Source organism: Macrobrachium nipponense, chromosome 13 (assembly GCF_015104395.2).
Source record: "Macrobrachium nipponense isolate FS-2020 chromosome 13, ASM1510439v2, whole genome shotgun sequence".
NCBI classification, from domain to species: domain Eukaryota; kingdom Metazoa; phylum Arthropoda; class Malacostraca; order Decapoda; family Palaemonidae; genus Macrobrachium; species Macrobrachium nipponense.
In genome coordinates, this window is record NC_087206.1 from 60,588,086 (window position 1) to 60,604,281 (window position 16,196).

The following is a 16,196-nucleotide window of genomic DNA, read 5'->3' on the forward strand; positions in this document are numbered from 1 at the left end:
ATTTTAGCTTTCCGTAAAAGAACAATAGTGAGATGGCTTTGTCTGTGTGTCTGTCAGCACCTTTTATGTCTGCCCTCAGTTCTTTAAGACTACTGAACCTAAAAGGCTGCAAATTGGTATGTTGATCATCCGCCTTCAATCATCAAACATACCAAATTGCAGCCCTCTACCTTTGGTAGTTTTCATTTCAGTTAAGTTTAAAGTTAGCCATAATCGTGTGTCTGGCAACGCTCTAGGACAGGCCATCACCGGGCCGTGGTTAAAGTTTCATGGGTCGTGACTCATACAGCATTTTACCGAGACCACCGAAAGATAGAGTTATTTTCGGTGGCCTTGATTATACGCTGTACAGAAAACTCGATTGCTCCGAAGAAACGTTGGCGCATTTTTCCTTGCTGGAGATAGTATTTTGTGTTGAGATCGTCTCAGTGGCTGTTAGCATCACGCCTTTGTTCATTTGGAAAATCTGAAGCGTCTTTACTGATTGATTAGCAGTTTTTTCCGAGCATAATGAAGGAAATATAATGTTTCCTGTTTTCAAAGAACACATTAAATTTAGAACAACGACTTTCTTAGCTTCGTAAAGTTTCCAGTTCCTTGGCTTGTATATTAGTTCGCTTTGGAAAGTCTTAGGTTTTTTATTTCCTTCGTTGAAAATAATTTTGGTTCTAAATAACACAAAGCTATCTTGCCTTACTTTCATCAGTTCGTTCTATGCGACCTTCGGATTATAAGAGGAGTATATTGGTGAGCAATATCTAAGGACCTTGTGTACTATATTTACATACTCGTATTCCCTACTTTCCCCCTTTTCTTCCAATCCTTTGCAAAACGAAGTAAATTGTTGATTTCTGATCATCCTTTTAATATATGATAATCGGGTTAGTCATGTGGGGGAGATTGTTTGCACGAGGCGCTTCACACTTACTGTTTATTGCTTTCTCAGTATCTCGGTAAGATGTGAGGTTAGTGATGAAGTCCAGCACTGAGTATTTCAGAATGATTTTGGAATATTTCCCAACATGAAAAATTGCAACTTTGATGAGCTGGTCAGATCCTACTGTTGAGTTTAATCTTTTTGTAATCATTTTCTTTTAATCATACATACGAAAACTTGATATATCTCCGTCGTAAGATAGTTGCTGATCAGGCTAAAGAATGTAAATGCATCTTCTATCTCCTGATTTAACAGAGATGGTGTATACACTCATTAATACTCTTATGTCCTGGGGTGTGATAAATAACCCGCTTGCTTTGAAAGGACCAAGTGAGTAAGAAAGGAAAGATTTATGTTTGCCCCCTATGTGCTCCATCTGTTCGTTTTCTTTGACTAAAAGGGTTGCCGCTATTTCTGCTTCAGATATCAGATAAGGCACTTTAGCCTCACGCACCGGTCGCAGTTTAATTAACCTCAGCGAGGTAGCGGAGAACATCATCAGGTCACGTGGTTACCTAAAATAGTGAGTCTAATGTGTGTGCGTATTTGTATTTCTCTTTGCATTGATTATCTTAAGCTTTACTGGTTTGAATTTAGAAGTGACGATAAGCCCAACATACATGGATATGCGTTAGTAGTTATTTTTCGCTATTATTTTGAACATTTCATCACTCCCCTTACGATGAATCCATATTAATCTAATTTATGACCTCACTTAATCATCGAAGTCGAGACGAGGGCAATGTGATTCTCTAGGGAAAATGCAGTGAGATTTCTTTTGCGTATGATCATACCTGCAAGCGTATACCAACGTATTTTACTGATAGACATATACACGTGTTCACGCAGTTCTTTTTGTTATTCGATGTAATCATCTGAAACGAGTGCACCCTCTTTTAAACAGGTTCTCTTGAAAGCACGAGTTCAGGATTCTGTCAGGTGTTCAGAATCCAGAGCTCCCACCTTTCTTGTCACCCGTATTATGAACGTCGGCAAACTTTTGGTAAATTTTAACTCTGGATAAAAGAGAGAAATAAAAAGAAATGACGATATTCTGCATAAAATAAGTTCAGTTGCTACTGTTATCCTTCTCAACAGAACCTGCAATTATTAGCGTTGATATTATCATCAGAACTGAGGAATCATCATCATCACGATAGTATAATGAGAAAGAACAGGAGAATTTGTAACTTTAACTCTATACCTTGATCGCTTTTCACTATGACGAGTTGAACCTGGCATTTCTCCTTTTTATCTATTTTTTATCAGTCTATTATTTCAAACTAGTTGTACGAAAAGCATTTTAGTAAAAGTAGAAAATAAAATGTTATGAACGAAAAGTTGAACTGGAGTCATCATATCGATTTGGGAGAGCGAATAGGCTCTCCAGCCTCTTGAAAGAATAATGATAAGATATAGATATGCGTATTCATCAAGGTCTGATGTTATACATAAACAATAAAAAGTGACTCGTGAAAATCGGGAACTCCAATGTCATAGAAGAATGACAGAAAGATATCGCTTCAAAAGATGATGTGAATGATTTCCTTATTTACAACTCTAGATGATTGGTTGTCTAGAATATCGTTAAGAAGTGGAAGTGTATATAACTTAAAAACAAAGCTATCGTACTCTGAGTGAATTAAAAGGTTGATTAACAGTATACTAATTCTGAAGTGACGTGGAAGAAATTATTGTAGATAAAACTCTCTGTTTTTGGTTTCCATCTCATTCATTACAGTCAGAAGTAAAATATTAAGCCATACCCCACTACACCATATATTTGTAAGTGTTTGTGCAGAGTTGATAAAAAAGAAAGAAAGAAAAAACAACAGAGACTTATTTTGTGGCTATAGACATTTTAGTGTCATTTCCTTTTTAAAAGTGAAAATGACACTTTTAACATATCAGCTTATAAAATTAAATTGATTTAATTAAGTTTTCACATATTTTTCCTGAAGCTCTTCCAGTTTCCCACAACTTACTTATATTTTTTACAACAAGCGAACATAAGACAATTTCCTTCAAGATTTCAATATAGCCTTATCAAAACATGACGTTAGTGATTATAACTGATTTAAATCAGTCTCGCTGTTTGGAGATAACATCGTCAAGGTTCTTTTGAATTTCTGTAAAACCACCGTATCCTAAAACACTGAGGTTTTTATGGTTTGTCAAGCGAACATGATCCAAAGTATATCCCGGGAGAATGAAGAAGCGGTGCCAACGTGCTTATCTTATTATTCGAAAAAGGCAATTAAAGATTTGTTTGTGATTCTTGGAAAAAATCTACTCGACAAAAATGTCGAATTATAATCAAGAGCAATATTGTAATTAAATTATTTCTAGAAATAACACATAAAATCATCAACTGTGCTCATTTTCCCTTGCTTCACGTGCTGCCAAATCTGTTTTTACCGAGATGGCGAGGCAGGAAACAAATAGCAAATCTAAAAGTAATTTTCATTTTTCTAGGATACGAATCTTCGCTTTTATAAATGAAGTTTGTCGCGAAAGGCGCGCTTCGGCTGTTACTGACTAGCTAGATAAACAAAATGCTACTGAGCAGGCCTGCGGGCACGTGACGAAGCCCCCTGTACGAATCAACCTAAAGCTTATATAGCCCTATGATGAGAAAGGTTGGAAAGCATGGGTTGGTAGAAGAGAGCAAATTCCTTTATAAAAACTACGCTCGTCTCCAAGGAAGAATAGAAAGTTCCTTTAAATTTGTTATTTGCTCGCCCTGAATACGAAACTGTGCTTTCATAGATGGAGACTCATCCATAGGAGGGAGGACGATCTTGTCCTTACTACTGCCAGGAAGGGTGGTGTTGGGCTGCCCTAAAAAAGTTCTCTCCAAAAACCGTGTCACTACTACCACAGGCTCAACTAAAGTTCTGAAGAAGAAAGAACATTCCTCTAGTATTCATCACTTCCTCTAGATGCTAAGTATGGTGACCCTGTACACCTCCTGGGTAGTGCTTTCCACTTCTGGTGCTTGATGGCCTTACACCACCATCTGGGCTGCCACTACAAGACCCAGGGTGAAGGTACCTAGGGGCTTGTGTGACAGGTCCTTCAGGGAAACGGATGTGAAAGTGGATTGCCACTCCTACGCACTTACCTTCAGGAGGGAGTGGTTCTTCCTGTATGCGTTGGAGGGTCCTATTCCCTTGATATTGTTGGCCTTCACTTTTCCGAGAGGCTCCCCCAACCTGCTTTGGAGTTGTAGGCCCTTATTATGGCCTCTCTCAGCTAGAAAAGAGATGGGGCTAGAGAAAGGCTGTTCTCAACAAAGTCCTTCAGGGAGGGGATTGAGAACCTATCAAACCTCATGTCCGGACCAAGGGGTTCTGTGTCTTGGTCACAAACTTGAGGAGATACTCTAAGGGCAGGGGGACCAATCTTCTGAATGGGAGACGTTGTAGGAGAGGCCATGCATTACATAGGGGTTTGTAGAGATGGCCCAAGTGAGCTGGTGGGGACCTTCAACATGGCCCACTCCAGAGTCCTGAACTCTCTTGGGGGCACTTCTCCTCAAACCTCTTATGCTGGGTGACAACTCCCAGGAACTGTACTAATGAAATGTCCCATCGGCTTAAACACTGCCTTGTAACCTTTGATCACTGTCACCACGAGTATCCTCTTCTGCTGAATAAGATGAGAATATCTGCCACATTCTTCACAGAAGTCCTGAGTGGATCATCACCACTTTGATGGAATCAACCACAGAATATGGTCCACTTCCCTTGGTAGACACCAAGAAGGATGATCTGAAAGTATCTGTGATTGCTGCTGCAGTTTCCTTTAAAAAGCCTTTCTTTCTGAGGAGATACTGGATAACCATCAAAAGTGAAGTTAAAGGGAGGCCAAAAATCTGGTCCTTCCTGTTGAATTGATCGGCTATAAAGTTTCTTTTTCCCATAATATACATAGCAGTCAGTTGCAGGTCCCAGGTCGCTGACCATTTTTGCATCTTGTGAGAGAGAATGAATGTGATTAGACAAAGTAATCATCCACAGGGTTTTTGAGAATTCCTAATAAAGCACAAAAAATAAAAACAATTCTTTTTAGGAAATTATGAATTAAAACTTAAGACTATCTACCCAAAAATGTTTTGCTAATTTTTGATGGAACCAAAATTAAGCGAGACACAGAGAAATTGGTAAGAGTTCAGGGCTAGTTAACTCATTTGTCCCTGGTCATTTGGTTAACTGAGATCTTACTAGTTAGGAAATCGAAGTGGTCTAAAAACGGGACAAGAATAAAAGTCAGAATTCTGGCTGGTTCTCATAGTCAAAAATGTCGCATGAAGTTAATACCACAAACAAATAAAATAAAAAAATCCATTTATAAATATATATTAACTGAATAAATGATATTAAGCCATCACTTTCTAAAGCATTAGGACATCAATGAGCATGGCAACTGGCTTTGCATCAGTTGAAAGGTGCGTGTAGCTCATCATCACACTGACTCACGGCTGGATGATACGTCTGAGATATTTGCTTGGGTTTTATATTGTCTTTCCTCTTACTGCATACTTTGGCAAGAGATTTGTCGTTATGTTGCCCTGGCAGTGAATGAATGCTACGTAGATTTTTAAACTTACTTCCAGCACAATCTAGCTTCACATATGAAATGTATGTTCTGCATGTATTCCTTTTATTTTCATCTATCCATTATATCAGCTTTTTGAGCCACTTTTATTACAGCCAGTGATGTCCATGGTTGCGTGCATGAAAATATTTTACTAAAAAAAAAAAATTATAGCTAAACCGAACACTGACCTTTCCCTTCTTAAAGCTGACTCTTTTTTTAATTATTCTAGCTGATGATGAAGAAAGACGGGGTTATATATAGTTCACCTCAACATAATCACAATTTCCACAGGATTAGAAACGCTGCCTTACCTTGATTAAAAAATATTATTACTGGATTAGGCAGCCTCTGGTCACATTAACCTCACTTAACTTCTTAATTCATTCCAGGATGGTGTTACTCATGATATTTTACAAAGACTTAAAAAAGCTTTTTTATTTAGCTACTTTGAGGTAAAAATTTCATAAAATTTCCAGCAGTTCTGAACAATACACTTTCAAGTGACAAATATATCCACCCATGAAAAAAGGAAATTAGTCAAAGATCAACTGTTCCTTTGAAGAAAGACAGAAAATGGCTCAGAATGAGTGTGTTAAGAATTGTAAGTAAAATCATTGACCTTCGAACCATTGATAAAAGGGTTTTAAGAAATTGAATGAAAAGAAATTATTACTCTTGAGCAGCATTATAGTAAATAACTTCGTTACTCAAAAAAATTAAATATACGAAAATCTTTGCTTTGAAATGGGAAATATGGAAATATTCGGTAATATATTATGGGAAATATGGAAATATTTGGTAATATATTATGGGAAATATGGAAATATTTGGTAATATATTATGACTTTTGAACCGGTGATGGTGGTAACAGTTATAAGAAAAGGATTAAACCTTCTGGCAACATTGTAGGCACTAATATTCCGTATGAATTTGTGTCAAAAATAGATTTCATCCCTTGTAAATATCTTTTTCCTTTTATAAAAGTAAAATAACACTTCTGTTAACCTTTGATGTTAATATTTCAGTAATGAAACGCTAATATGAAGATGATATAACTTATCCATCGTGTCAAACAAAAAAAAAAATGCACAGCATTATTGCTTTTTAGCTTTTAGCGAAGGAGTGACGACTCTCCCGCACTTCACATATTATGATCCCTATACCCACCCAGATGTCACGCTGACAGTTCTCAAATTACCGAGTGCTGCAAACAAAAATGCTCAGCCAACATGAAACTGTGAAAAAGGAATGTGTCCCTGCATGAGAAGACGAGAGTACCCTTGAAAAGGGATGAAATCTTCTTCAGTTTTCATTGGTGGTCCTCGCCCGTTTGGGGGTTAAGTTACTGGTATGCGTGAATGACACTTACTGTACTTAAAAGCTCCCCTCCCAACTCTTAGCTGATATGTGGGAATACCGCCGATCATAATGATATTAGTGATAGTAGTTTCGAATAATAATAATAAAGATAAAGAAGAAGAAGAAGAAGAAGAAGAAGAAGAAGAAGAAGAAAGGCAAGAACTATGTACTACATATATACATACCTGAATTATCATTACTACAATATAATGGAATAGGCATACAGGTACGAGCTTACGTTCGAGAGTCTAAGAACAGAAATATGAATTCCGTGAACTTATCTCTCAAGAACCATATTCGTCTCCCTTTTTATCTCTCAGCTTCCACTCGGTTAATGCAAGCAAGGTTAGGTTAGGTTAGTTTCTAATGAATATTAACTAGGAATGTATACTCGTACATATACGTTAGGCTTCTTTGCGCATTTTTGTGCTGTTATTTCGTTATCTCTTCATCTTTAAATAAAAATCAATGAAATAAAGAAAATACATATACATTAGAATCGAAAGCAGAAATAACAGGAAATATGTCAATTTGGGTTTGTTTTCGGACTTACGAAAATTTATGGGTCTTTGGTCAGTCACTATTCAAGACTCTTGGTTGTTATTCGTATATAATATGGCAAAATTTTTAGTTTTCTGTAAAAGAAAACTATTGAGATGCCTTAGTGTATCTGTCCGCACTTTTTCTGTCCGCCCTCAGATCTTGAAAACTACTGAGGCTAGAGGGCTGCAAATTGGTATGTTGATCAGCCAATTTCCAATCATCAAACATACCAAATTGCAGCCCCTCGAGCCTCAGTAGTTTTTAGTTTATTTAAGGTTAAAGTTAGTGATGCTTGTGCGTTTGACAACGCAACAACACAGGCCACCACGGCCGGCTGAGAGTTCCATACAGTATTATACACTGTACAGAAAACTCGATTCTTCGGCGCATTTTTATTTGTTTATTTTCACTGGAGTTGGTCTCTAATCCTGGACATGATTCATGGATTAGTGAGATCTTTGTTCTCTGCATTTGATTAGATCTTCAATATCTTTTAGACCTAAAAATCTAACAGATATTCCATAAAATGGCCCCGGAATGCTTTTTTTTTTTTATGCGAGCGTTTGTGTATTGCAAGTTCTCAGGCTTTGCAAGCCCTTTGGTCGAGGGTGCCGTAGAATATGCACAAAGATTCAAACGCCCTACATATTGTGCTCATGATTTCTTTTTATAGGTTACCAAAGTTATGCAAAAAAATAAATAAATAAATAAACACATCCTGCAAATAATTATGTGAATTGGTGTTGTCAGAATTTGGAACTGAAGGGGAAAACTTTTCATAAAAAATGGTAAACTGTGATATGCACCTTTAGAGCAATCAAGTAGTAAAAAAGCAAATGTAAAAAGAAATTCAATAACAATTTTAGAAGTGGTATAGAAGATTTATGAATGAATGACTGAAAACACAGGTAATTACGCGAAAACAGCTAAACGATTTTCTTTAAACTTTTCCAGTGTCACCTCCAACAACTTCTGTCACTAATCCTAAGAGCCTGATTACTGCGGACAATGTAAAACAAGTGCTCCAAGTCGACAAAGGAAATGATGCTCTTTTAACATCGTGGAATATTGTTGATTTCACCAAACGTGGAGATAACCTTGCCTGTGAAGTAACAAGCGTAGAAGTTAAGTACTCGATGTGTGGTCAAGAAAATTGTGATGTCACTTATGTTGTAAAACTGAATCCACTTAGGAATTTTGGAGATTTTCAAGAAATAGAACCAATTCTCTTTACAAAGGAAGGCAAGTTTTATGAAGAGCTTGTTCCAGTGTTAAATGAAGCTCTAACTTCTGCAGGCCAAGAACCTCTTCGTCTTCCTAAATGTTTTCTTGTTTCCTTAGAAGAGGGAAAAGAACAACTTTATTTTGAGGATCTAAGAGCAAGAGGTTTCAAAATGTTCGACAGAAGAAAAGGTATGGATAAATATCATGTTGCTCTTGTCATTTCCGAGCTTGCCAGACTCCACAGTGCATCTTACCTCTTAAAGGAGAAGATTCTGGAGGGAAAGGCTGCAGCATCCAAATACGAATTTCTTTCAAAAGATTTTCTAACTTTCACTCCCAATTCCAAGGCATTATTTGTGCCATGGTTTCAAAGGTCCATTGATACCGGGGTAATGATGCTGGAGAGCATTGGTGGATATGAGAATGCCATTGCCTTCTTGGAATCCATTAAAACTGACATGTCCTACTACTTATCTGCTGGTCTTCAAAGTAAGAAAGTCAACAATATATGCCATGGAGACTGCTGGAACAACAATATCCTGTTTAGGTAGGAAAAATTATGTATAAATAACGGCAATTCCAGTCTAATAAGATATATATATATATATATATATATAATATATATATATATATATATTATATATATATATATATATATATATACATATATATATATTATATGAATATATTATATATATATATTATATATACATATATATCATATATATATATATATATATATATATATATATATATATATATATATATATATCTTAACATACCAGTGAATTCTACACAACTTCTCGACCCAACATCCATCAATTGGTACTATTTCATATATATATATATATATATATATATATATATATACACACACACACAACCACACACATATATATATATATATATATATATATATATATATTATATATATATATATATATGAAATAGTACCAATTGACTGGATGTTGGGTCGAGAAGTTGTGTAGAATTCACAGGTATGTTAATGATCAGCCTGCCTGGGAAAACCTCGGGTACAGAAGTACTTACGTTCCAACTTATTTTATGATTATTATGGGTCAGTATAAGTGACTGATCCCGATGTGAATCATAAGTTTTTATACATATGTATAGATTTGATAAATCTCCCTTTTCTTACTTGCCGCCTGGCAACCTTGTCAGTTATAATCAATATTGATAACCCATGTTTATTATACTTTCTCTAAACCATCAACAGACACATTAGTATATATTATACGCATGAATATAATTATGAAATTTCATATCTCTAATACTTAATCAGAAGATTACCTCTTTATCCTTTAACTGCTAAATGAAGGCTAGCCTCGTATGGTTAAGCACTTTCAACAGGAGCCACTTCAGCTAACACAAAACGATCAGCAGAAGCGCGTACCTACTCGTTCTTATATTCTGTGATTTGCATGAAACTCCTCAAATCTTGGATCTGTTGGATCAGCTACTTTTCTAAGTTCTGCTATTAAACCAGACAACATTTTATTCGTACAGATTCTTTTCAACTCCATCTACTTTTCTCAGAAACTGATCTATCTCGTGCAAGTGATTTTCATTAGGATTTTTCAAAACTAAAATTTGTATTCTGTAGCTCAACCGAGTCTCCATTCCTGTTATATTTTGTTGTTAACTTCCTTATTCTCTATTTTTTTATACGTCTATAAGGTTCAGTCTTCTTTCATGCGATTACACTTCAAAACTCTCAATTAAAATTTGCAGTATCGTCCATTCCATTTCTTTTTGCATTTTCATAATTCCTTTTAATTCCAGCAACTTCAAACGTCTCCTATTTTCTTCCCACCTATACATATATGCCATCCTCACTTTTACTTGAGGTTGCTGCCATAATTTAGATAATTTATGTTTAATTAAAGGGTATTCATGATATGTTCCTTTTCCATTTTATCGCTAAAGATCAGATAAATGTCGGTCACGCCTGACTTGCAGTTGCACCTGTGAACTCATCTTCCATAAAATCTATGGCGATCATATCCAAAAAGCTCTCTTCCTCATTTTCTCTATCGTATGAAAACGTTACCGGTGTTCTATTGAATCCACTTTGATAAATATTACTCTTTTCACAGCACATTTCCAGTAGATTATAGTTTGAACTTTCTCCAGGCAATGCAAGTCCGCTGGCCACGCCAGCATTTGTATATTTCATCTTTGTGTCTAACCTATATAAAAATACAGTTTTTTCTTATTTCTGTTTCCTCTGATTTTTACAACCACCTTTTTTCTTTTTCCCAATCCAGCAAGGAAGAGATTCAGATTCCAAGAAGAAATTTTTTTCATTCAATTTTCCATTTCTGATTCATGTATACTTTCTGTCACAACCTTTTCATGTTGCTACATTCAGGTTTTTACAAACTATCTACCCTAAAGAAATCGGTATTCTTCTATTTTACAGTCAACTGCAACACCAGACATAATCTCTTATTTTTTTTAGTACAGAACACCACGAATTTCACTTTGGTGTAACGCATTTTTTAAAAATAGATGTTTTATGGGAACTGGTGCTTACCGGAAGCCATAGAACTCGTGAGATTTCTTGTAAGATAGCTGCCCACAGCAGTCATCATACAAGAACAAGTAATTGGTCTCAGGGAAAGAGACCGATATGTCATTCAGGGGTGCATTTTCTCCCTTTTATGGCCCTATCGTCCACTCTAAAAGTAGTGTGCATTTAAGTAATTACTATAGACCTTTATGTAAAAAATTAGGATTTTTCGGCTAAAACTTGCCTGCCTACAAATGCTAGTTTTCTTAGCTCTTGTTACTGATTTGATAACTCATAACTATAGTTTTAATTCTCGAATCTTTTGGTATTGTCACATGTGCACCAAGAAGAATTAGCAGTCGAAGATTTTTCTTTTCAGATATGACGAAGAAGGCCACCCTGTAGAAGTTATGTTAGTTGACCTTCAGGCATGTCGTGAAGCTTCGATTGCATGCGACTTGAATTACTTCTTGTATACAAGTGTCACTGGAGATGTGAGGAAACCAAACCTTGACCATTTTATGTCCGTTTACTATTCAGCCTATAAAGGAGTCCTCGAAGGAAGTAACACGCCAATGCATTTTACCGAAGAGGAAATCGGGGAGGAATTCAGAAGCAAAAACACACTTGGTTTACTTTTCGCCATATTGGTCGTACCAACTATTTTGATGGAACCAGAAGAAACTCCAGACTTCTCTGACACAAATTTCGTGACCCTCATGCAGGAATTTAAAGCCCTTGCTATGAAAAAGCTCAAAACTAATCCCTTATGCAAGACTCGCTTTCTGGCAGTTTTTGATGAACTCATGGAAAGTGGACTGATTTCTTAAGATGCTAGTATGGGAAAATTGCAAGGTCCGCGAAACTATCTTTCAGCGAATATGTTACTGAATTTTAAAATGTGCAGAATGTTCTTGAATGTTAAGTGACATAAATCATGGCATGTAATTTTGTAGAACATTATAACATTGTTGTATATATACTTATGATGTTTAATTTATAAATACTTATCAATTCATCTTTGTGCTGATAGTGTTTCTAGAATATCTACTGGATACCCAAATTCACGGAAAAGTAAGGAAGAATTCATTGCTATACAAAGTGAAAGTTCATAAATTTGAAAGGTCATATATTTAAGGAGGTAAGATTCCACATCTCTCCCCATTCAGTTACCTAATATTAGCATAAGCTTTACCATTCATTTAGTAGGGTTTGTGGAGTTTCTTTTACAATAGGATTCATCAGAAAGACATAATATTTTTAGGGTCAACGCAAGGAGCTGACTGTGATCACCTCTACAGCCAGGCTTCATATTTCCTCCCTGCCTCCGTTTTCCCTGACTCTTACTATTCTCTGTTCTTCAGGGGAGGTGCGTCTATTAATGCCTTTGATGCTAAATCTCTTTTATTTCCTAACCCCATTTTTTTTTATTTCTTAAGGGCAATTACGAGATAAGGACATTAGCAGTCATGCTTACCAGTCGCTAGGTTATACGCAGAATATAAAAACGTCAAAAATTATGACACCAAATTAAGCAATAATTCATTTAATGCCTTTCAAAATACACACTTGTCAAAGAATACTCATTGTAAGGAAAGGTACATGTAAAAAAAACATAGAGTAGCTAAGAGTAACGAAAAACAAGGAAAACTCGGGAATTCAGAGCCGTATTTAAGTGACTGAGGTACGGGATGAATGGTTTCATATAAAGGGCCAAATAAGAAACCACGGTAGAAAAGCTTTACAAAACAGGCATAGACTTGGAAAAGCTGTGTTTTGTGTAAATAGATTTTAAAGAATCAGCTTTACTTGAGAATAAAAGCGAACAGAATGTTCAATAAATTGAAAAAGTAGTTAATGGGAAAGAGGGATTTTATTTTTTAATTTTCCTAGTCGAATAGATGTGCAAAGAGAAAGGCATAACACGAGGTGCAAATCACTGATGTTTCTCCCCACCCTTCCTTTATTTATATCATAGTTACTCCTAATATGGCATAGCACGAAATCCAGAGGTGAATGGAAGAACTTAGAATCTCAAAAGGAAATGGCTTAGTGCACAAGCCAGAAGGGAAAGTTAATAACAAGGAAACCCAAGAGGAAAAAGTATTGTGGAAACAGATAGGGAATGGCATAGCAAGACAGCCCAAAAGGAAATGGCATATATGCCATAGATGCCAGAGGTGATATGGAATAACCGGAAAGCCCAACGGGAAATGAAATAGCACAGAGATCAGAAAGGAAATGGAATAGCGAGGAATCCTCGGAGAAAATTGCATGTCATAACAGCCAGAGAGTAAATGGGAATTACAGAACCACCAAAAGAGAATGCAAAGCAATGAAGCCCAAGAGGAAAGGCATAACACAGAGACCAGAGTGAAAATTACGTAACACATAATTCCAAAAGGAAATAACAGAAAACAAAAAAAGAATGGAAGATAAGGAAGCCGAAGAAGATATGTCATTACAGAGAAACAGAGAAAGAACAGAATAACAGAAGTCAAAGTGGAAATAAAAGAAGAGAGAGAGAGAGAGAGGCCAAAGAGGAAATGGCACAGCACAAAGATGAGAGAGAAAATGGAACGACACAGTAACCAATGAGGAAACAGCATATCACACAAACCGAGAGAAAACCGAATAACCAGGAAATAATATAGCTCAGAAACCAGAGACTTGATGGAAAACAAGGAAACCAAGGGAAATGGCAATAAACAGAAACTAGAGAGAGAATGGAATAACCAGGATGCCCAAGAGGAAATAGCATAGCACAGAAACCAGAAAGAAAATGGAAAACAAGGAAAGCTAGGTTATGGCCTAACGCAGAGAAACCACAAAGGAAGAGAATCGTCAGGAAGCCCAGCAAAAAATAGCAGAGCAAGAAACAAGAGAAAGAATGGAATAACAAGGAAGTCTAGATGGAAATCACATTACAGAGAAACTAGAGACAGAACAGAATCGAATAATAAACCCAAAGAGGAAATGTAATAGGACAGAAACCAGAAAGAGAATGGGAATGGCATTACATAAAAACTTGAGGGAGAATGGAATGACAATGAAGCCGAAGAGAAAATAGCATAGCACAAAAACCAGAGAAAAAATGGAAAATAAGGAAGGCCAGAATGAAATAGAGTAGCACAGAAAAGAGAGAGAATGGAAAAACAAGGAGTCTCAAGAGAAAATAGTACAACACAGAAACCAGAGAGAGACAGGAATTGAAAGAATATCAAGAAGAAACAGCCAAACACAGAAACCACAGCGATAGTAAAATAAAAAAAAAAACAAAAAAAAAAAAAAAAAAAAAAAAAAAAAAAAAAAAAAAAAAAAAAAAAAAAAAAAAAAAAAAAAAAAAAAAAAAAAAAAAACAAAGGAAATGACATAACACAGAAACCAGAATGGAATGACACAGAAAGCCCAATAGAAAATGGCATTGCAAGAAACCAGAGAGAGAGAGAGAGAGAGAGAGAGAGAGAGAGAGAGAGAGAGAGAGAGAGAGAGCACAGATAAACAAGGAAACCCAAGAAGATATGGCATAGCATGGACACCAGAGAGAGAATGGAATAACACAGATGCCCAAAAGGAAAAGGTATATCACAGAAAATTGAGAGGTAATAGAGAACAAAAAGTCCAAGAGGAACTAGCATGGCAAAGAAACCAAAGGGGGAATGGAAAACGAGGAAGCACATAAGGCAATAGCATAGCACAGAAACCACAGAGAACATGTGAAACGAAAAGCCCAAGAAGAATTAGTATGGCAAAGGAACCAAATAGCGGAAAAACAACGAAGCACAGGAGGAAATAGCATAGCACAGAAACCAGAGACAGAATTGAATAAACAGGCGCACAAGAGGATATCGTAGGAAGGACGAGAGAGTGGAACAAATAACGCACAAGCCCAAGAGGAAATGGTAAAGAACTGAAACCATAGACGGAATAGAATGACAGGAGTTCACGAGGAAATATCATAAGACAGTCAAGGAAGAGAGCAAAATAACCCAGAAACACGAATGGAAATGCCTGGCAGAGATGAAAGAGAGGGAACTGAATAACATGAAGATAGTAGTGCAAATAACATTGCAGGTGAACTAAATGGATTATGACGCTACCCCACGAGTAAGGGGAATAGAGTGGAAAATCTAGAGAAAGGGAGCTAATGAAACTCGAAGTGGAAATGTAGTACTGCATAAGTCCGAGAGAGAATGGCAATGTATGGGATTTGGAATATTGTGGATTTTTAAGGATAAAACAGTATGCTAATTATGATGCTCAGTAGATGGGATAATAAATAATAAATAGAATGTTAAGATGGACGGTGTTGGGTACTAAGGAGTAAAAGTGGTAATATGGGAACAGCAAGCAAAAGTCTGCAGCGCCCTCAAGTAACTGACATCCGGTCCACAGGCGGGCAATGTACACCAATCTCTCTCTCTCTCTCCTGTCAAGAGTTGTCTACTATGCTATCTTATAATCAGTCTCGGTTGTTCTGTCCTACGAGAAGGAAAGTGTGCGCTCGTCGGTGAAGTAGCCAGTAGGAAAATCACTTGGGATTGAAAGTAAGAAAAAAGCCTTTTGTGATAGTGTATACTCTCTCTCTCTCTCTGCGATTGTTTTTAGGAGTAAAAGGAAATTTTCTACGCAACCGCAATATCTATGAAAGATCCATTTTTTAGCTGTGTAAATTTTGTAACTGAAAAAATCCCTAGCATTTACTGTAAACAATTCAACGGGCACGACGTTTATTATGATTTGAATTTGGGCATAATTTCAGTCATTAGAAGTATTTCGTATAGCTTACTCTTTTTAAGAATACTGGACGTTGCAAATTTCCGTTATCATTTAAAAAAAATTATCTTTAAAAATCGTTGGTTATTACAAGTTGTGTCTTTCGCAGTGTTTAGATACTTTTTTTACGATCAATATTTTGCAGAAGTAATACGTCCGTATCTGTCATACATAGAATGATCAGCTTGTTTGAAAAAAAAAATTTCGTAGCTTCGAAAAGTT

The 16,196-nt window shown here is 36.3% G+C and overlaps 1 protein-coding gene across 2 annotated transcripts in view; it reads left to right on the forward strand.

Moving 5' to 3' along the window:
- LOC135225829 (uncharacterized) overlaps positions 1–12,182 on the forward strand; it is a 13,094-nt gene extending 912 nt beyond the window's left edge. The window contains exons 2-4 of one of the 2 annotated variants that reach the window (XM_064265359.1): positions 1,361–1,460; positions 8,396–9,212; positions 11,578–12,182. In XM_064265359.1, the coding sequence (XP_064121429.1) occupies position 1,460; positions 8,396–9,212; positions 11,578–12,028 (1,269 nt within the window). In that variant the 5' untranslated portion in view covers positions 1,361–1,459 and the 3' untranslated portion in view covers positions 12,029–12,182. The remainder of the gene's footprint in view (positions 1–1,360; positions 1,461–8,395; positions 9,213–11,577) is intronic. The other variant, XM_064265358.1, reaches the window with a different exon arrangement.
- Positions 12,183–16,196: the final 4,014 nt, after the last annotated feature.